General features: G+C 46.6%; 1 protein-coding gene across 7 annotated transcripts in view; it reads right to left on the bottom strand.

Annotated features, from left to right (window-relative positions):
* The window catches only part of CRBN (cereblon), a 58363-nt gene that overhangs the window by 11903 nt on the left and 25364 nt on the right, over window positions 1-21096 (bottom strand). For 4 of the 7 annotated variants that reach the window (XM_077184670.1, XM_077184671.1, XM_077184672.1 and 1 more), the window contains 3 exons: window positions 2312-2424; window positions 1588-1790; window positions 601-750 (listed from right to left, as the gene is read on the bottom strand). In XM_077184670.1, coding sequence (XP_077040785.1) covers window positions 601-750; window positions 1588-1790; window positions 2312-2424 — 466 coding nt within the window. Of the gene's footprint in view, window positions 1-600; window positions 751-1587; window positions 1791-2311; window positions 2425-5671; window positions 5828-21096 lie in introns of those variants that run through there. The other 3 variants (XM_054640046.2, XM_054640047.2, XM_077184673.1) reach the window with 3 other exon arrangements.

The raw sequence follows: 21096 nt of genomic DNA on the forward strand, positions 1-21096 counted from the left end.
GAATTCCCAGTAACAAAGCTGCTGTTGCTGCAGTTGTCCAAGCACTGCCACCCTGTGTCCAAGCAGGGCTTCTCCTAAGCTCTAACATTCAGAGTCTGTTATTTGGAACCAAGTGTTAGAGAGCAAACAGCACAAGTATTCTTCATTTCCTCAGCTGCAGGTCACAAAACCACAGAAATGCTGCTCCCAGACCTCTTTCTAAAGCAATGACTCTATGCTGAATTGCAGGACACAGGTGAGGAGCTCTAGATTTACAGATTTGGAGTAATACTTCACAAGCCTTGCAGAAAATATGACAGAAGCTGTAGCAGCTGTGCTAAGAATTGTCACATGCTCCCAGACCAATGCTGGAGCCTGGACCTCTGGCCATGGAGCAGGGCATGAGGCCAAGGAGCTGAAAATGAGGGAAGACTCAGCATATTCTTACTGCATGTTCAGGATCTTGATCACTTTTAGAAATGGAAAAAGGCATTAGTTACATGATACATTAAAACTAGTCAGAAGAGCCTCTAAATATCACAGCTATCAAATGGGAATATAGAAAAGAAAACTCCTATGGAAGTTGACTTGAGTATAGAATTAACTGCATCATTTTCTTACCCATCTGACTGAGTTCGTATTTCAAGCACCTTGAACCTCTGTCTTCCTATTGCTTTCACCTTGACTGTTTCAACTCCATATTCCTGCTCTTCTCTGTAGGCATAGATTTCTGCTGTCGTTCCAAAATGTGCTTCCCTCTCATGTGCATTACTAAGAGGAACAGAATTAAAGATGAATTAAATTAATTAACCCCCTCCAAACAGCACTGCTCATTCAGACTCCACTCTGCCTGCACTGACTGTATGTGATTGGTCTGATCAAAAAAGCAATTTTTGCTGAAATACCTTTAATTAATCACAATAATAATTTTTACATTATAAAGCAATTTCTATTGTTTTGGTTGGTTTGGTTTTTTGCCAGGTAATTTAATTTTATTTTAGGGTCTAGATGTGACATTCTGGGAACACAGGGATCACCAGTGTGTCAGCATTTCAGATGCAGACACTGAAAGCAAACATTCTTTGAAGTGACTTTATAACAGGAACTGTTCCCACCTCCCACACAATTAATCCATAGTAAATTGCAGGGGGAAGAGGGAGGAACATTCCCAACTTCTTCTGGCATTAATCAGCTTTTCTCTTCCCCACTTTTCTATCACCTCCTGTCTCTCAACTCCACTGTGAAGCATTTGCCAGTGCTTGTTAGTTCACACACAAAACAAGAAACAATACAGCTCTCAAAACAGGAATGTGACTTCCACATTTCAGGTCAAGGCTTATTCTTTAACAAGATGGAACAAACAGTTACTGAAAAGAGGAGGATGCTCAACCAAGGACACAGATCAGCACTTGCTGTTTCTCCACACAAACATGAGATGCTGTCAAGCACCTCCACTGCCATTACACACTGGAAGACAAATTCTCTCAAACAATTTCAGCTTGTTATCGAGCACAGAACTGATGCAACCATCTGCTTTTGCTTTAGTATCCACAGAAAACTGTGCTAAAAACATGCTGCACACACCAGCGACCCGCCCGTGGCTTTTACCTGTATGCAAGGACAGCAAAGGTTCTGTCTTTCTGAATTAAATTCCGCACCATGCTAACCTCTTGGGGGCGGAAGAGCTGCAGCGGCAGCGTCTGGCCGGGGATCAGCATCACCATCACCCGGGGCAGCACGGGGATCACCTGGCAGCTGTCGTCATCGTGCACCGTCCTGCCGTGGAACTCCTCCATGTCCGAGCCCAGGTACTGCCACGAGCAAGGGGGAGGTCAGGGAGGGCCTGGGCACCACGGGGAGCAGGGCATGGAGTGCTCTGGGGTTACTCAGCCTGCAGAAGGCTCCAGGGGGGGCTAATGTGGAATTGCAGTGTCTGAAAGAGCTACAGGGGAGATGGACAGAGATTCTTCCCAAGGCATGGAGGGCCAGGGCACAGGGAACGGGTTCCCACTGCCAGAGGGCAGGGATGGATGGGATACTGGGAAGGAATTGCTCCCTGTCAGGGTGGCAGGCCCTGGCACAGGGTGACTCTGGATGCCTGGAAGTGCCCAAGGCCAGGCTGGACAGGGCTTGGAACAACCTGGGACAGTGGCAGCTGTCCCTGCCCAGGGGGTGCAACTGGGTGCCCTCAAAGGTTTTTCCAACCCAAACCATCTTATGATTCTGTGAAAATAAAACTAAGCTTGTGGCATAAGAACATTACAATAAAACTATACAAACCCCATTCAAATACTTTCAGTATATATTGAATGGACAATATATAAAAACATACCATATGTGATGTGGGCAAACTGGTATCAAAATTAATGATGTTTGGCTTCTCAGCTTCTTTACTATCTTGGTCTTCCACTTCCATTTCATTGTCATCCTCTTCCTCGCTCTCTACTAAGAAGCATATACAGAATATTATATAGGAATCAATCAGCAAAGGCTGAGATACTGAGAAAAACCTGAGAATCAGGGAAATGCATTCAATATTCCCAGGCTACAGCTTTGCACAGGGAAGTAAACCAGAAGGAAATATTTTCTTATTGTTACAGCAAAATCATCACTCTGTAGAAAGGCTCAAAACCTGGTAATTTATTTCTGAAGGCCTAAAGAACAACTTTCTTTGGAAGAAAACAATAAACAAAGGCTGTCAGTTCAGCTTTTCACTACAGTGGTGTTTCCTCATCTCAGCTCTACAGGTTTTCTGTCTGCACACCAGGATACCAGATCACTTCACTGCTTGTAGGATGCTGAGCAAAGTGGCTGAAGCTGCACAACCCTCAACAATCAGCTGCAAGTGAGTAAGAAGCAATGGGAAGCTCTATGCTCATGCAGAGACTCTTGCTGGTATTGTGGACAATTTAATTGCTGGCAGCCTCTGCTGTGTGTACCCCAAACACCAACCCAGCAAAGGCAACTCCTGAGGAAGCCAATCACAAGACTCCAAGGGATTTCAGATACTAAACAGCATTTAAAAACTACTGCTTCCTTCCCATTCTTCAGCCAAGCCTGAAGTCATTGTCAGGCAAGAGGGCAATTTAATTATCAGTCACTGCATTAATTGACCCTATTTCTTTGAACACAAACATTATTTATACAGCATGTTATGCCTAAACCTCATGTTAGCATAAACCAGTCTCCAGGATTCTTTACACCAAGTGGTGCTGAAAAACATCATTTAGACCTTGAAAGCTATTACAAGATGAAAAAAAAAAAATTACAATAGTCAGTCTAGTTGCCTGCCTTTGCAATTAATATCTTCTTTAAAAATAGTTCCGAGTTGAAAATATAAAAAGTGGAGGGGTTCTCTCTTCATCCTGAAGGATTCTGCAGGGAAATCTCCAAACAAAAAGATGCTGCAGAAGCAAAGAATATTCCTTCAGAAATGGGAGCACCACCAATTTCACTATTTCTGAGAGTGGGAGTACAACAGAACAGTGAAGGAGACATTAAAAGCTGATTTTAGAGAACCTTTCTTCCCCTCTTTGCCCTCCAGACACATTTGTTAAGTGCTCCCACAAAATGTCTAGTCACTGCTCTTATTTCTGTTTCACCTCACTTGTGTTTTTTTGAAACAGTTCACAGTTTACAGAACCTGCTCTTACAGATCCATCCTATATTGCATTTATCTCAGCAAGAAATGATCCAGCACGATCCAGGAAAGGAGGTTACAGACTCTCTTTGGTATTGTACCTAATTACAGCCCTTTCAGCAATGAGACACCACCTGCCTAATGACTGTTAAAAATACTCCACATCTACATGAAATTTCTTATATTCAATTAGCAACCCTAACCATGAACAATTACAAAATGTTTAAGATGTACAAAACAGCCATTCTTTTGCTTAGTGTGATGAAGGGGAAGAGCAGGAAGTTTTTGTTTGGTTCTGGGGCATCACTGCAGGATGGAGGAGGGGGAAAAAACTAAAATACTCTGATTTTTCCATGTGCTCCCGTCCGGCTGCATCCATCATTAGCAGTTTTAACAGGGAGAGGCTGCCCCACTTGTTTTCCTGAACGCAGAAGGAATTAGCAGCAGTTGATTGGAAAGAATTGTGCCCTGCAAACTTTTGCTGGCTGCTGCCAAGAGCGCACAGTGGCTGCTGTGTGGTGCTGGCTGAGGGACCGTGATGACTCATTCCACTGCAGCAGCACCAGCCAGCCCAAAACACAGCAAACCCCGCGCCTTCCCTCTCCTCCTCCTCCCTCTCAGCTGGCAAAACAAGCTGAAGCTTTCACACCCCCAAATACTGGGGGGTTTTTATCCTTAAATTCCAGGATTAGCAGCACCTCCAGCACACAGGAAGGAGGGAAAAGCGAGCGCAGAAAGCTCCCCTGAATAATAAAAATCACATTTTCCTCACGTTGGTTCATCAGCACAACCCAATCCACTCTCAATGCCTTTGTGCAGAAATGAGGAAATATGAACCTCATTTAAGGAAAAAGAACAAGGTTATATATAGGTCGTATTAAGGTTATATTAAAGCTGTATTTCCTAAACTATTCAGGAAATACCTTATATTAAAGCTGTATTTCCTAAACTATTCAGGAAATAGCTTCTATTAAAGCCAAATTTCCTAAAATATTCAGGAAATAACTTATGAAGGTGATATTAAAGCTGTATTTCCTCAAACATTCGGGAGAATTGCTTACATTACGGTGATATTCAGGCTGTATTTCCTAAAATATTCAGGAATTTTTTTTTTTTTAATTATTATTTAAAACACAGAGATCTGAAGAGCTCACAGAATTTCCTGCCATGGGAAATGCCACTGGCTCCTGGCAGGAATTGCTGCTCCCTTCTGCCCTGCACGCTTATTCTGAAATAATGCTTCTTTTCAGTCAAGCACAAGCTGCTTCCCAACCCATTCAATCTCCTGTAAGTGTGGAGGCACCACAGGCAGAAAAACGCATTATTATGCAATAATTATGCAATAATTCCCTGGGTGAGGAATTGCTCTGCTGTGTGTGACAGATAAGCCGGGCAGCACATGGGATCCAGCACTGCTCTCCATCCAGCACCTCTGCTTCCCTGCTTATTTTCACTGGAAAACAGAGCAGAGATTCCCTAAAAGAACAGAGATTCTGCTGCTCGGGCTCTGGGTTTCACAGCGGTCTGGATGCACAGAGCTGTGCCTGCTTTGCCCGCTCTGCTGGGATCCCCACGGGCCTTCCACCCCATCGGGAGCGCCCGTGTCCCTTCCTTCACCGCACACCCACGGCCTCAAGGAACATTTATTTTCAGCCTCGAAAGAACATCTACGGCCTCGATGGAACACTTGCGGCCTCGACGGAGCAGTCACGGCCTCGAAGGATTTGTAGGAGCCCGGCAGCAGAGGCCGCAGGGGCCCCCGGGCCAAGGCTCACCCTCCGCCGCCTCTCGCACCGGCCGGCAGCGCCCGCAGCCCCGCGGCACCGCCGGCCCTCAGCGCTCCGCGCACCGCCCGGGGCTCTGCCCGCCTCCCCCTCGCTTTGCTTCGCTTTCCTTTCCCCTTCCTCTTCTCTCCGCCTCCGCTTCCTTCCTTTCCGTTCCGTTCCGTTCCTTCCCTTCTCTTTTTCCCTTTCCCCTCCCCAGCCGCCCTCCGAGCCCCAGCCCGGTGCCTCCCCCGCGGGTGCCCCCGGCCCGGCCCGGCCCGGCCCTCACCGGGCACCAGCTGGAGGTGGTTCCCCATGTTATCTCGGGGCTCTCCGCCTCGGTCCTCGGCGGCCATCGCTGTTTACCCGGAGAGCAGGCTGGGAAGGCGGCGGGGCGGGGGCAGGAGGCGGGCGGAGGAGGAGCCCGAGCCGGCCGGAGCGGGGCCGGGAGCCGCGGCCTGTGCGGGCCCCAGGGCTCCGTGCTCACCGCCGGGGCTCACCCTGACCGTGTTCCCGGCAGGGACAGCCCTTCCCGCCTGGAGGGCTCGGGGTGCCGGGGGACAGCGATTCCTCTCTGCTCACAGGGCACGGCCGTGGGTGACCAGGGCAGAGCCGCCCCCGCTGGCTCACCTGCGGCGAGTCCCCAAAGCGCTGCATAGCCGGGCTGTGGGCATGGGAGAGGGGCTGGGTGTGAATAAAACCCGCCGTGGGTTAAACCTCATGGGTAAATGGCTTGACAAGAAATTAAACACAATATAAGATAAAAATTGATACGCAGAAGGCGTGGAGAGGGTGCAGTGAAAAGCCAGGGTGGTGCCGAGGGCACTGGAGCATCTCTGCTGTGAGAAAGGCTGAGCTGGAGTTCTTCAACCCCGAGAGGAGATGGCTGGAATGGGATTTTACCCGTGCACACACACTTTAGTAATTTAGTTATTAAATGTATTACAGTGCCAAGAGGATGGAGCTAGGCTCCTCTTGATGGTGCCCAGCAATGACACAAGAGGAGCGGGCAGAAACTGATGCCCAGAAGCTCCACCTGGACATGAGGAAAAGCTTCCTCCCTGTGCAGGGGATCAGATGCTCAGAGCTGATGTGAAATCTCCCCCGGGGATATTCAGACCTGTCTGGACACAATCCTGTGCCCTGTGCTCTTGAAACTTGTCAGCAGGGTCCTGTCCTGTGTGAGGTTGGTGGCATCACCAGAAATGGTTCACAGGATGCAAACCCGGCTGATACACCCCAAAAAATTCACTGCAGCTGCCTCTGCACTGCCCAACTCTCACACAAACCCTCTGTCTCATCATTCATTATCATTTCCTTCCCCTTTAAAAACCCTCAAAAATGCCCTATCATGGCCCTGGGATTTTTCTCTAATGTTATATTTTTATTGCTGAAATTTTTACTGCATTCTTTGTTACAAATCACTAAACCCATATGGTGCTCTTGAGCAGTTCACAATTCCTCTATCTCATCTCAGCCCTGTTTGTTGCTTTCTTCCTAAAAAGACTTTTTTTGTTGTTGTTATTCAGGGAAAAATTCTGCACTTTCTGCTTTTTTCTTCAGTATCTCCCATCTCACTTCAGCAATAATATTCTCCCTGCATCAGTGACAGAGCAAACCAATGATTAGCCAGCAAGCAAAACACTAATTTTTATATTTTTTTTAATCAGAATTAAAATGGTTTCAAGAACTACATTTAAAGGACAAATAAGCCCTGTAATTTCCTTACCATTGTGGGTGGAAAATTCCCAAACAATCATTATCTGTCCTGACCTGAATGAATTTAGAGCAACAATCAATACCACATTTGCCAAAGGAGCACGAACATGCCTGTGATGATACATTAAACATTTATAAAATACAATAATCACTTAAATGATTAAGTTATGATTCCATAATTTTTTCTGCATTGTCTCAGTGTAATACTCATAATTGCAGAGTATTGTATCTAATAATTTACCACAATAAAAGAAGATATTTTTCTTGTCAAGCTGTCCAACTGAAGAATAAAAATATTATGAGCCCCTTCTCCAAACCCTGGGATTTCATTAAGAAATATTATGCAAAATATTTTTTAATTCTTTTGATATGCTAAAATATTTTTATTTCTCTTGGTTTTTTACTAAATTGCTGGCGATATATTTGAGTCACACTTTTGAGCTTGTTTCTGCACTCTTGAGTGATTGATCTTATTTTTTAGTGGCTCCTGGGATTCTCCAAAAAGCCACATGACCCAAGGAACTGAGGTTTCTTTTAGGAAACCCTACATTCAATAATAATCATAATAAAATGATAAGTAGGACTCTGGGAGTATTTTGGATGCTGTTGCAGCTCTTTGTCACCCTAACCCTGCCAGCAGCTCTGTCTATGAGCACTGTAACTCCAGCAAGTGCTTTAAATCTGAATTCAACCCCCAGATTTGGCATTAATTCTAATTTAGACTCTCACTATAATTTGTAGACATCACTATTTACCAGCTTTTTCTGCAGGGCTCTACTGAAGACACTGAGGATTTTGGGTGAAGATTTTTTTGAGATAAGTGACATTTGTTAAGTTCCACATCACCATCAGGACACTTACTAAATGCTGTAAGGTATAATTAATTTTGAGGGTTTTAGGTTCACCCTGCTAGAAAACTTGTTTAATATATAAATATTGATATTTCTTATCATAAATAGCTTAGTTTGAAGTGTCATTAATCTCACTCCCAGCACAAGGTGTGTTCCCAAACTCAGACTGGGAGAACTGGAAGTTGTTTCCTAGAGGGGCTTCATTGCCAAATTCATCTCCAGTGGCTGGTTGGGAATAATTGCAAAGTTGTTCTTGGTTATCCATTGAGTAGTCAGGAGTCAGAGGATATTAAACCACCTTGCCAGAAGAAAAAGGAACAAAGGGACAGGAATGTAAAGCATATGAAAATGTAGCTCTATTTAGAATTTAATTTAGTGTTAATTTAGAGTTAATTTAGTTTTCATCCTGGTCCCACTCGATGAGGAAAGCAGAGGATGCAGTGCTTGTTGTCTCATTGCAGGTGCAGTTCTCAACACAAGGAGTTTGCAAAGCACCCCCAGCCTCCTCCTGGTCAGTCACTCGCTGACAGATCATTGCTCCACCACAAATACAGCTCTACCTCCCCAAAATATGCCATTTGTCCGGTTTCTTTAACTTTTCTTCCCATTCTCCTGCTCCTGCATCCACCCCCAGGAGGAAAGCTCTGTGACTGGGGAGAAGATGAAAGAAGAGGAACTAAGAGCACCTCTGCTGGCAAAACCTTCCCGTGCGAGACTCCAAAGCTCCTTTCCATCGCTCAGCTCCCTTCTCTCTCCACACTGCTTGACAAAAGAAGTTGTCAGTGTCTAAGCAGCCAGTGCGCTCCCTCGTCCCCACCTCCATCCTTCAATGAAGTGGAAAATTCAGAAATTCCCGATATTGCCGGAGCAGAGGCACTAGATGGTGCTGTAACATCCCCTTCTGCAGCTCTGCCCTGGCAGAATTATTCAACCGGGCTGCTCTGCGAGCTTTGGGGCTTCCGTTTTTAGGGGATTCACTGCGATCAATGGAAAAGTTTGATCTACAACATTATCTATTGATCTACAACATAACTATTTTTAAAATAGGAGGTTTGTGCTTCTGACACGTGCTGGTTTGACCAGGCTGTTTTAAAAGGAGTCTGGATAGTCTGATTTTAAACTGGTAAAAGTTCTGTGCACTTGTGCCATTGATTTCTGCCCTGCCGATAAATTGGCTCATTATCCACCCAAACCTGCTATTCCAGGCAGAACCAAGCAATCTCTTCTAGTGTTCCAAAATAAAAAGTGACTCCCTCACCTTTAGACAATTTATTAAACACTGACAGTAGAAAGCAGCAGCTATAGGACAAAAAGAAAATCTGTACTTCAGACATGAAAAAAAAACAATTACAAAAAATACATGAAGCCACTTTCTTACCAATAGCCAGGCAGCCCCAGCACTGAAGACACTTCTCATGTCCCCATGGCCTTGGAAATGCATGGCTTTTCAAATGACCAGCTGGACTCGCTGCTCCCTTTGTCACCACTTTGTTGCACAAATTAGGGAGATGTGTTACCTGCCAGTCCCCAGCAAACAGGGAAAAAATCCTCCTTTACAAGAAATAATCCTTCTTTAGCTGAGCTGCCAGCTCTGCACACACCAATTATCAGCTGTGCCACCCCAAACCCACAAGAGCTGCCCGTGTCAATACCAAATGTACCCTGAGAGGACACAAACCACGGAGGAAGGTGACTCCAAAAGCATAAAAATCAGTGATGGGCAGAGCTGTTCTAGAATAGGAGAGCCTGGGCCAGTGCAGGGCAGTTTCAGAGCAGCAGAGCACCAGTTTACCCCAGGAAGCTGATGGGCATCCCAGTGAGAACGGGGCATATTTACAACTCCTGTTCATATTTGCTGCCTGGGTCAGGCTGGTGACAAAGGAGCAGCTCTGAATATGCAGGAGGCCCCAGACAAAGGGCCCATTAGCCAGACATGGCCATTACTATGCAGAGAGGCAAATTCTCCTGCCAGAGAACCCTGGCCAAGCAAGGAAACTATTTGGCAAGTGTGCAAAACCCATATTCCACACAAGTGACAGACAGTGTGGCAGGGAAAGCAAATGGGGCTATAAACACAAATTTGCTTCAATAAAGGGAGTGAAAAGTGAAGGGAAAACTCTGTAACACTATCTGGAAGGGGACACCAAGGCAAAGGGACCCTTGAGGAATATTTCTGTTAATCCACGGCTGCCAGACCCTGCTCCCAGATTACCTGAGATGTGTCTGTGGCTTTGAGGTGCAGGTCAGCACAGACCTCCTGTATCCATTGCAAAGAAGATTTGTCAGAAATAATGCTTTGGTATTTCTTTTAATTTTTCTATCACAAAATTTTTGGTCATTTTCGTGTTAATGGAGTCCCAAAATTTTAACCAGCATAAACAAGAGTGATTCCAGTGAGTCTTACAAGCTCTAACACTGCTTTTTCGTCTCCATTGTTCCTGCTGGATCTGTCAGCAAGTTCAATGTATTTATAGCTCAATGTATATGTAATTCTGGGCATTGTTTCCCAGGAAGATCCAAGTAGCCCTGTCTGAACAGGAGTTTATGCAGAGTTCACTGCAGTGATCCCTACTCAGTGCAAACAGTGCTGGTTTTATCCCTGTGTGTATTACTCAACAAACTGTTCCCATATATTATGTAAAATCATGTAAATTGGTGTATATACATTTAGGTAGAGGGAGCTTGCTCATAAATCTCACTTCAGTTTAAAATACAGAGCACTAAGTATGAGTTAGAAACACTATTTTTCTTACACTGTGGATTTGGAGCAGGCTCCTTCCATTATCCATGCAGGAAAACCACTCTGAACTTGGGGAGCTTGAGAAAAGTTAATACAGCCACATTTACAGTAATATTTGCCTTAATCTTGGGAATTTATCCTGGGAGTTGCCTGCAGTTTGTCATGGGGAGGAAGTCCAGTAACCTCTGCAGATGATGGCAGTGAAAACCTATCACTAAGTCAGGGAGGGAAAGAACACAGAAAAGCTTGGAAATCAAGACCTTTTTGGGTTTTTTCACATCATAACTTACTAAAATTTACTAGAGACTGAGCACACCGTGTTTGCAGGCTGCTTAGTTGGGGTTTCTCCATTTCTTGGGCTGAAAGATAACAATTGCTAACATCATTCCCCAACTCTTTACAACAGTGGCACCGAGTGTTGCATCACTCCAATCCAAAGGTGGGTGCACTGCAAAGATGGGGGGAAAAAATACATGCTAAAATGTAATGGAGATAAACTGCATGTAATGGTCATAAACAGCACAGCCTGCTGGATTTCTGCCTCAGGCAGCAGAGGAATGCACTCTCTACGTGTGCTCTTAAGCTACTGCAGTTCTCATTTCCAGAGAAGCACAAAATGGTTTGGTTGGAAGGAAGGAACGTTAAAAATCCTCTCATTCCACCCCCTGCCACGGGCAGGGCCACTTTCCACCAGGCCAGGTTTCTCCAAGCCCTGTCCAGCCTGGCCTGAGGTCACACACATTGCAGCCCTGCAGATCCATGACCTTCCCAGTGCTCTCTGTGGCCTTTCCCAGGAGCAGACCCTGAATCTCCATGTCCTGCCTTCTGGAGGAACTCCTTTGCAGGTTTTCTCCCAAATTTGCCCTAAACCAGGACACTCCATGCCCTTGGAACAGCCCAATCCCTCTGGGAGCTGAAGAAAGCCTTGGAAGGGTTCAGATTCCTCAGATCCTTCCAGCTGCCAGTTTTGTGTCTGCTGGAAGGAAGAAGGGATCTTGCTGTGAGGGAACCTCTGTCAGATCGCCTCTCTCAGGTACAAAACTACCCACAGAGGTGTATTTTCTCTTTACCACCATAACCAGCACATCAAGAGGATTCCCCTACCTGAGAGAACATCCCAGTGAAACCCTGAACTCACTAACAGCTTGAAGGGCTTTGGAAAAAGCAACAGTGAGAAGCTCTGCCGGGAATGGCAGGGAAATGCACGTTCAGAAAGATGGAAATTCTCACTCTGCACAAGATGTCTCAGCTATTTGATTTCCAGTGCCTTCAGAGGACTACCTGAATATTTAACTGGCATCAAATCAGCTCTCAACGGAGAGTTTGCTTGTGCCTGTGCATTCTGAGAGGTGAAAAATAACTCAGTAATCAGATTTTAAGCTGTTATCTAATTGCAGAGAAGGCAGCACTGCAGAAGAACCTCAGCAATTCAGTCCTTAAGAGTTCTCACACCAAATTTTCACTTTGTTTAAGGGCAGATGTGCACGGATTCCCGAAGGAAACAGATGTTTTCACCCCATCTGAGCTCCTTCAGGGGGGTAATTGCCTGTAAATAGTGAGGTTATTAAGCTATTACTTGAATATCACTACCCACCAAGCATGACAAATTCATCAAAGCAGAAGTTCTACTACACAAGTCCCACTTAAAGTTCATTTCCTCCAATGGTTGAGTGTTTAAGGAGATTTTCAGCCATAGATCACATTTTGTGGGCCATTCACCCAACAGGTGATTTCCTACAATGCTCTGAATCACTGGAAGCTCTCCATTTTACAACACTTAATACTGCCTGAAAATTTGTCATTGATTTCACACCTCACAAGTTTTAAGATGCTGAAGAAGCCAACAAACTATTCCACAAGGAGGTGACCTTCATTTAATGACCTGCCACGATCAGTGGAAATAAGAACAGTAACAACCAAACTGAGATTGATTCTCCCCCTTTTTCATTCATTCTATCTCATATCATCCCAATATTGTAGGTTCTTACAGGGTTTAAATATATAGATTGTCTAAATATATATTATACAGCTAGGCATGTTTTCTCCAGAGTGTTTTTTAAATAATGTATATTGTACATGTAATTTTTTTGGCATTTAGTCACACTAGAATGGAGGCCAATTCATTTGGCCTTCGCCTAAATTTCTGAAAATTCAATCAGTCGATTAATCCTTTCTTACTAATATGGACATACTAACAATTTACTAATGGCTCTAGGAGATCGTGGCTGGATGGAAAATTGGATGTATTCTCTCGTTTTAAATCTCCTATTGTTTTGTTCCAGAATCTCACCACCCATTCCCTGTTAGGGAAGGCAAATCTGAGGCACAAAAGGCGTGAGACTGCTGGGGATTCATTTCCAAAGCCAGGTAAAATGTCATTCCATTGTTCCTTTGTAAATCATCCCCCCAGCACCTGTAGCATGAGGAAATGAAAAATGGGACAGACTATTAAGCTAAATGGCCTTTTGGAAAGCTGGAGTGAAAGCTTTACAAATGATGTATTGTGGGAGGGCAGCTCAGTGTTTTCTGTGGTTTCTTTATGGGTTGTTCTTCCCCCAGATAAGCTGGGATTGAAATGAGAAGAGGCCTGACCAGACATGTTTGCACTGCCTCCATCATTAGGGCCTGACACTCCACTGGAAGAGGCCCAACCATTCTCTCAAATGCAAAACTCGGTAATTCCCTTTTAATGCCCTATTTACTGGGAGCTGGAGAAGGAGCCTGGTGTCCCCTGAGTGCCTCTCCCTGTGCGGGCACAGGGACCAGGATCAACTCCCAAGCCTGCCCCATCCCAGAGACCTGCACAGCTCCCAGGGAAAAGGCACTGCCTGCAGCAGGGACAGGTGACACAGTGGGGTTTTACTCCTGACATCAGGAATGCTGCTCCAGAGAGCTGGGCACAACTCACAGGCTGGAAATCCCTGAGGGTGCCGTGGCTGGCTGGCTCCAAACCCAGGGCTCTGTGCCCAAAGAGCCACGGGGGCAGCTGGTCTGAGCATGAAGATGCCCTGGGCAAAATTTTATCCTTGGACCGACTGAGTCACCTGAATAAAAAGGATTCAGCCTAAGGACTGCCTGGATCTCCTGAAGCAGAATCAAAAGCAAAGAATCTATTCCATTGACAAAATAATTAAACCATTAATAACTGCATGCATATAACTTTGGGGACTGAATGATATCAATTAAATTCAATTAACATCTGCACAATGCTTTGAGGACATAAAATGTCATGTAACTCCAAAGAAATTTTAGAATTAATCCTATTAATCCTATTTTTAGGATTTATTAATCCTAAAATAGTTTCTGCTGCATTAGCACACTGCTAAATGTGGAATTCACTGGAAGCAAAGGCAGGGGTGCTCCAGAGATTTAGGGAGGTTGGTAATCCCTTTCTATGAAAAAGTGAGGGTTTTTTACCTGAAATCAAGTTCCAGCTGAAACTGGCAGTTCCAGGTGAATCAATATTGATGCCATTTAAAAATAACCATATTCCTTGTGTAGCTATTGATTCCAGCAGGTGTGACTAAAGGAAGGATATACATAAATATACCCCAAAAAAAGGAGAAAGTTGGCTATTAATGTCATCTTTTATCATCAGAGGCACTAACATGGCTGGAAAGTATTGATTACCTTAAAAGCCCCTCATAACTAAAGAACTATTGACTTAATATTTTCTCTAATCCTCCATGAAATTTTACAGTAAGTCCTGATGTATATTTTCTGTTAAGAGTTTTAGGGCTCAGCTATATCATGTACTTATCTGGAGTGTCAGCCCTGGGGCTTACAGCAGCTGATGAGAGCTCTGCTAAAGGTGAGCAATAACTCCCAAGATTTAAGTCTGCTTTCAGGGATTTTGGAAATAGATACATCTGCTAATGTCTATTATTCTATAGCTTTTGTCTTTTAAATAATCTTTATCATCAGGGAATAATCTAATATACATTATTTTCAGTGGAAACAAGGGTTCTGCTCATAATTACTCAACTACAGCTGTTCTGAAAATTCCCTCAGCACTGGATAAGTGTCTCAACAGCCTTTTTTATTGCTTCCTATTTTCCTGGCACACTGACAGCCTGGCTTCCCAAAGCTCCAATGGGTGACACTTATCCAAGTTAAATAAGGGACTAGTGAATGGAAACTTCCCAAACACCTGAATTCTTCAATCCTCAAAGTCTCAAAGTGAGAATTGAAGAATTCCCACCCCTGCCATGGCAGGGACACCTCCCACTGCCCCAGGTGCTCCAGCCCCAGTGTCCAGCCTGGCCTTGGGCACTGCCAGGGATCCAGGGCTGCCCACCCTCCAGGGAAGGATTTCCTCCATGTATCCAATATATCCAATGAACTCCTCAGCTCAGAGCCATTCTCCTGCTCCTGTCTGGCTCCTGGCCCCTCAGATCCTGCATTGCCATGGGGCAAACAGAGGTTTTCACTCTGATTCATGTTTGGATTGAGTTCAAACCCAGCAGCTGACAGGTTTCCAGCCCCATGGATGCTCCTGAAGCCCCCTGTGCATTGTGGTTCTGCTGCCCTGGCTCCAATATCCCATCCCTGCCCATCCCAAACTGTGCAGACCCCCACCCTACAAACCTCACCTCCCCAAACTGCCAATGCACAGAAAAGCTTTGGCTCAGCAATTCTCCTCAGCCAAATTCTATCCATTTCAAGCCTGTGTACAGAAATGCCTCCCAGATCTTGCTACCAAACACCAGAACAGCAAGAATATCTCTGCTTTTCCCCAAAAGAGTAAAGACTTTCAGATAAGAACTGGTTACAGAAACAATATTAAAAGAGAAGTGCAGTTCTAGAGCTCCCTGTGCCTGATATCCTTCCTCTCCCCTGAGCAGCAGCACTGGCTTAACTCCTCTTTTCCAAGGTCTCTTTATGGAGTGAAATGGGATCCATCAAAGAACAGACTTTTCCCCTTGCCTCCAGTAAAACCAAGGACTTCTCTTGATCCCATGAGTCAGATCTAATCCTTGGGATTGGTTTTGGCTCAGTGCTGTAATCACTTATTTATGGCACTCAGTCTATCACAGCAGCAGCCTCATTGGAACAAATGGGGCAGTTTTTCATGTGCTCCTTCAGGGCCAGGGCCCCTCAAAGCCATTTGAGCCCCCAAGTCCTCCTTTAACCTGGGCCTTCCCCTGGCTCCCCCAGGCAGGATTTTCAGGCTGAGGAGGGAGCTCAGCCCTCACTCCCACCCAGGGCAGCTCTGTCCTCAGAGGAGGCAGAGCACAGCACTAATTATTTTAATGATTGGAAATGAACTGTGAATTTCTTAAGAGCCATTGAAGCAAAACACTTTGAGTCAATCTCCCCACATTAATAGCAGAGTGCTGGAGATTGCTCATATCTTTGAGATGATGAAGCACATCTGCTAGATTTCCCCAGCTAATAGCAGGCCAAGTGTTAAAGCATCAAACTTTGCCTCCCATCCTTCTGATGAAATAAAGGAAAAAGACAAAGAAAGAAACCCCACACAGCACCTTCCATTGAGCCCTGCTGAGCTGGAGCTGGTGTCCATCAGGGCATCCCCAGGGACACCTGGCAGGGAATGGGCAGGGCCACCCTGCTCCTCTGGCAACACCTGCTTGGCACTGGGATCCCTCAGTGGGCTCAGGATGCTCTGAGGGATGCAGGATGCTCTGAGGGATGCAGGGATGCTCTGATGGATGCAGGGATGCTCTGAGGGATGCAGGATGCTCTGAGGGATGCAGGGATGCTCTGAGGGATGCAGGATGCTCTGAGGGAAGCAGGGATGCTCTGAGGGATGCTCTGAGGGATGCAGGATGCTCTGCTGCACAGGCCCTGCATGCATGGCTGGCTCTGCAGTGTGGCATCTCCAGATCAGCAGTTATTCCTCTATCCCTGTTTGCTTATTCCTGCTCTAACTGTGCTGCTCATTGCTGATTTGCTTTTTCTTTGTATATCCAAGGAAATGCAAATATGGGATTTAATCAGGAGGATGAGCCACGGCAGCCAGTGTTTGCCAAACAGTTTAGTGAGCCTGAGCACCTCCATTAGAGACAGAAGTTGCAGCAGCTCTAACAGACAATATTCAGGCAGCTCTGAGCACCCAAGCAGAAAGAAATCACCTAAAATTCATTTTTTAAAACGCTGCCTGAGCTTGAGTCGCTTAAAAATAAAAACGTCATTACTAATTCAGGGAAGTTTTCATTCAGGCCCAAATGCTGGCGTGCCAGAGTGGCACACACAGCCAGGGACCAGCCCTCAGCCCCGGACCTGGGTCAGAGCTGTCCCCAGAGAGCCCTGGGAGAGCAGCCTGGACAGGAGAGCTCATCCAGCGCCATTAGCAGCTCCTGCTCTGTGTGGAGGCAGCATCATGTGCATCAGATTGCAAATGGAGCTGAGATTAAACACAGCTCCTAATGGCTCTGCAAACACATCTGGGGAAAAACAGCAGAGCATTCAGCACTAAATTAACTCCTCATTTTTGCCAATATGGCCCTGTTTGCATTCCTCTGCAGCCTGGCCTCTGCTCATGCCTTCCCTCAGCTCAGGCAGGGCTGCATTCCTTACTTCAGGAATAAATGCTCATTTCTGCTGGCAGGCATAAAATGGAGCAGAAGGATTTCCACAGTGCTCAGCCCAAGGCTCCTGATGGTGGGTGATGCCAACCAGAACCTTCCACCCCAGAGCCTGGGGCACACAGCACAGCCCAGCCCAGCCCCAGGCCAGCAATGAGCAAAGAGCTCAAGGAATCCAGTGTTTTGTCTTCCCTGCTCCAGGAATCCTTTGAGGAGATTGTCCTCTTCGAAGACTCTCATTATTGGAATGGATTTAGCCCATTGCATTTCACAGGCTGGGCTGGGAAAGGCCACAGAAGCTGAAATTCCAGACTCAGGCGCCATCAGTTCAGTAACTGGTTTGGAACAGGCTCCCAGAGCAGCTGGGGCTGCCCCTGGACCCCTGGAAGTGGCCAAGGCCAGGCTGGATGGGACTGGGAGCACCTGGGAGAGGGGAGGTGTCCCTTGCACTGGGATGGGATGAGTTTTAATGTCCCTCCCAACTCAAAGCACTCTGATTCTGTGACAAGTGACACCACAGTCCTTCTCCTCCCTGACCACACAGCTGCTGTAGCTCTCCTGGAGACACTATCCAAAAGAACAACCAGGCACAATGCCATTTCCTTGCTGTTAACATTCCCTTTCCAGGCCACCCAGCAGCACTCAGCCCTGTCCCACAGGGGCCATGCAGGGCCCTGTGAGCACACAGAGCCCTCTGCAGTGGCAGCAGCACAATAATTCCCTTTTTACAAGGTGCTGCCAGCCTTGTGCCCAGGCCAGCTGTACAAACCTGCCCCTTTAGCAGAGCCCTCAGTGGGGTCCCTGTCCTGCTGCTGCCCCGTGCTGGACACCAGCAGCAGAACTCTGCCCCTCTGGCCATGTTCTCAGCCTTTAAACACTGAATAATTTAACAGCAGTGTTCTGTGACTGCAGTGTTGCTCAGCTCACCTCACTCTGATGGCTCTCATTCCTTGAATTGAGCTGGGCCCTCTGCACATGGCCATGGCTGATCCCAGAACACCGAGTCCCCCAGCCTGTCTCCAGCCTGCCCCAGCATCCCAGCCTCGTCCCTGTGATGGAAATAATCACATTTCATAGCCACTGCTACATCCCTGTCTCCTCTGGGCTGCTGAGCCTCCAGCTGACCCCTGTGGTGCCTTTGCTCAGGCAGCCAAAAGCCCCAGGGTTTGGAACAGGAGTGCAATACTCTCCATGGAAATACTGTGGGAGAGCAGCTCACTGCCTGGCCCTGCCCATGGCTCCCAGGGTGAGCTGAGAAACCCAGCCCAAGATGAATTCTCTCCAGTAATTTTCCTCTTGCCCATTACCTCGTGCTCAGTGCACCAGAAGTGCACATTCCTGCGTGGCTCAGAGATAAAGAACTGTTTAGATGTTTATTAAACAACAGAGCTGAATGAAATCAGTCTCATTATGTTGTCTGGAGGATGGGAGTTAATTGGAAGACAGAATGATTTACTCCAGTTTGAAATACCAAGTGGGGTTTGGAGTAAGTTAATGACAATGAGGATCAGAATGAGGGTGTGGAAAATGGAAATTTTGTTTTAATTCCTACTGAAGTACTTTTGTAAATGAGTGTGCTCTTGCCTCACTGGGAGAGGTTCCTCCCAGCTTGCTTTGCTGTTTCCCATTTAAATGTTATCCCAGGATTAAACACTATCACTGGACACTTGATTTTAAGTACAGCAATTTAATTTTCTAAATAAAACACCAGAGAGGAGCCAGAGTGGCAACTGGGGAGAATCTCCTGGACACAGAAAATCCAGACAAACAAGTGCTGGGAAGCTGAGGAGCAGGGACACCCCAGCCCTCTCTGTGCTGCCTGAAGCACTCCCACAATGGTTTGGGTCCTGTCAATCCCAAATGTCACCACTGTCGTTTGGGAAAAGCCAGCGTGGCATTTCCAGAGCATTTCCACCTCTGCCTGTTGTGCCTGTGCTCATTTCTGCTGCTGAGGGGGATTTTTTGGGTGGAAGAGCCACATCTGCAGCAAACGCTGAGCGTTTATTCCCCAGAATAAAGACAAATAATAGGAAGGGCTCCAAATGCTCCCAGCAGCCGTGGAATGACTGCACAACAGCCCACAGAGCCCAGAGAAGCTCTCACAGAGCTAAAGTGGGATTTATACAGCACAGAGATGGGAATGGGGCCGTTAACAGGAGAGCTGCAGCCAGGGCAGGGAGGGGAAATGGGGGGAAAAGCCCCGTTTGGGGGGATTGCCAAGAGCCTGGGATGCCAAGGCCAGGCAGCAGCAGATGTGTGGGGGCACCTCCAGGGCCTGGGCTCCTGCAAGGGCAGAGGATCCCAGAAATTGGGAGTGCTGGTGGGAAATGGCAGGAAGAGAGATGCTGTTTATTGTCAGTGCCCCAGCAGCATTTCCTGCCGTGGAGATGGAGAGCAATGACAAGAGAAGGAAAGCAGGTCCAGGGAGCTGCTCCTGTGCTGCCCCTGCCTCACCTCACCAGGGCGGATGCAGGGATGCTCCACTCACCTTGTCCTGCCTCCAAGGACCCTAAAGGCCACACCTGAGCTGCTCCCATCCCTCCCTGAGGGCACAGAACACCCTCAGCTCTCCTGACTTACTCTGAACCAAGATTAAACAGAATTTTGTGCAAAGATATCTTTGTTGCTATCGAGGGATGGTCAAATTCCCCCATCACATCATGCCAGGAAACCCAATGGTTTCCTCAGCAACTTTGCATCCTCCTCCTCTCCCATGGGAGAATCAAACTCCTCCCTCCCTCCTCTTCTGCCTCCTCCTCCTCCTCCTCTTCCATGAAAGACAAGGCACCAGCTGGCATTAAGAAAAAAACCCACATTTTCTTCTCTCCTCCTCCCCACCAAAACATTCATGAGTTTCAGTTTTACTTGTGTTTTCCACCACCAGTTTGGAGCAGCTTCTGGCTCACCCTGAGGGTGTCACCTGCCCCAGGAGCTGGGGACAGTCCCAAGAGCCACTGATCCCCGATGGCACAGAAATCAATCCCACTGGCAAGGCTGACCACATCCCCTCAGCATTTCATTACAACCCTTTTTCCCTCCCCATTCATTCATTTTTACATCTCTCAATCCCTGCCTTCAGCAGTTGTTTATTGTTTATCTAAACATCTCCTGCCATTGCCTGATATTCCCTCCCAGCCCTGCTCAAACATTCACCTTTTCCTGCCCTTCCTCAGCTTCAACCAGCCCAGGACCAAATCCCCCTGCAGTCCTTTCAGTTTAACACCTGCTTTGGTTACTCCAGTTGCTCTTCCATAAGGTATTCCCAAACAAGCTTGTAGCTCCAATATTTTACTGCACTAACAAACCTGGAGCTCCCACAGAGCTCCTCTGGAGGCGTCTGAGTTCACCACAGGTTTAAAGATCACCTTTGCAGAAGCACCAGCTCTTACATCACCGGAAATTAAAACTATTAACATGGTTTGGATTATTTTGTCTGCAGGCAAAAGCAGATTGCTGTTGCAAGGGAATTATTCCTGAGATATTGCTCTCTGCTTGTTCCTTCACAAGGACAGAGTTATAAAAAATTATGCAACGCCATAAGCTTAAAATATGTGGAAAAGGGAAAAATAACAAGTCTGCAACATTTGCAAGTGAAAAAATGCCATGCAATTCAAATTCCTCTGGAATTTACAAAACAGAGGAGTTGTCAAGTGTCAGTCCAAGTTTCTCCTTACAGTGCATGTTTGTCACCCTCCCCAAACCTGCCCCGAATCCCCAGCTCTCACAGCAGTGGGAGCTCAGTGAGAATCCCTCTCCAGCAGAGCCAGCTCCCTCCTGGAGCATCCAAACCCTCCAGCTAAAGCTCATCCAGTCCCACCCCTCACACCCTCCACCATCCCAGGCTGGTCCAGGTCTC

Source organism: Agelaius phoeniceus, chromosome 11 (assembly GCF_051311805.1).
Source record: "Agelaius phoeniceus isolate bAgePho1 chromosome 11, bAgePho1.hap1, whole genome shotgun sequence".
In the NCBI taxonomy this organism is placed as follows: domain Eukaryota; kingdom Metazoa; phylum Chordata; class Aves; order Passeriformes; family Icteridae; genus Agelaius; species Agelaius phoeniceus.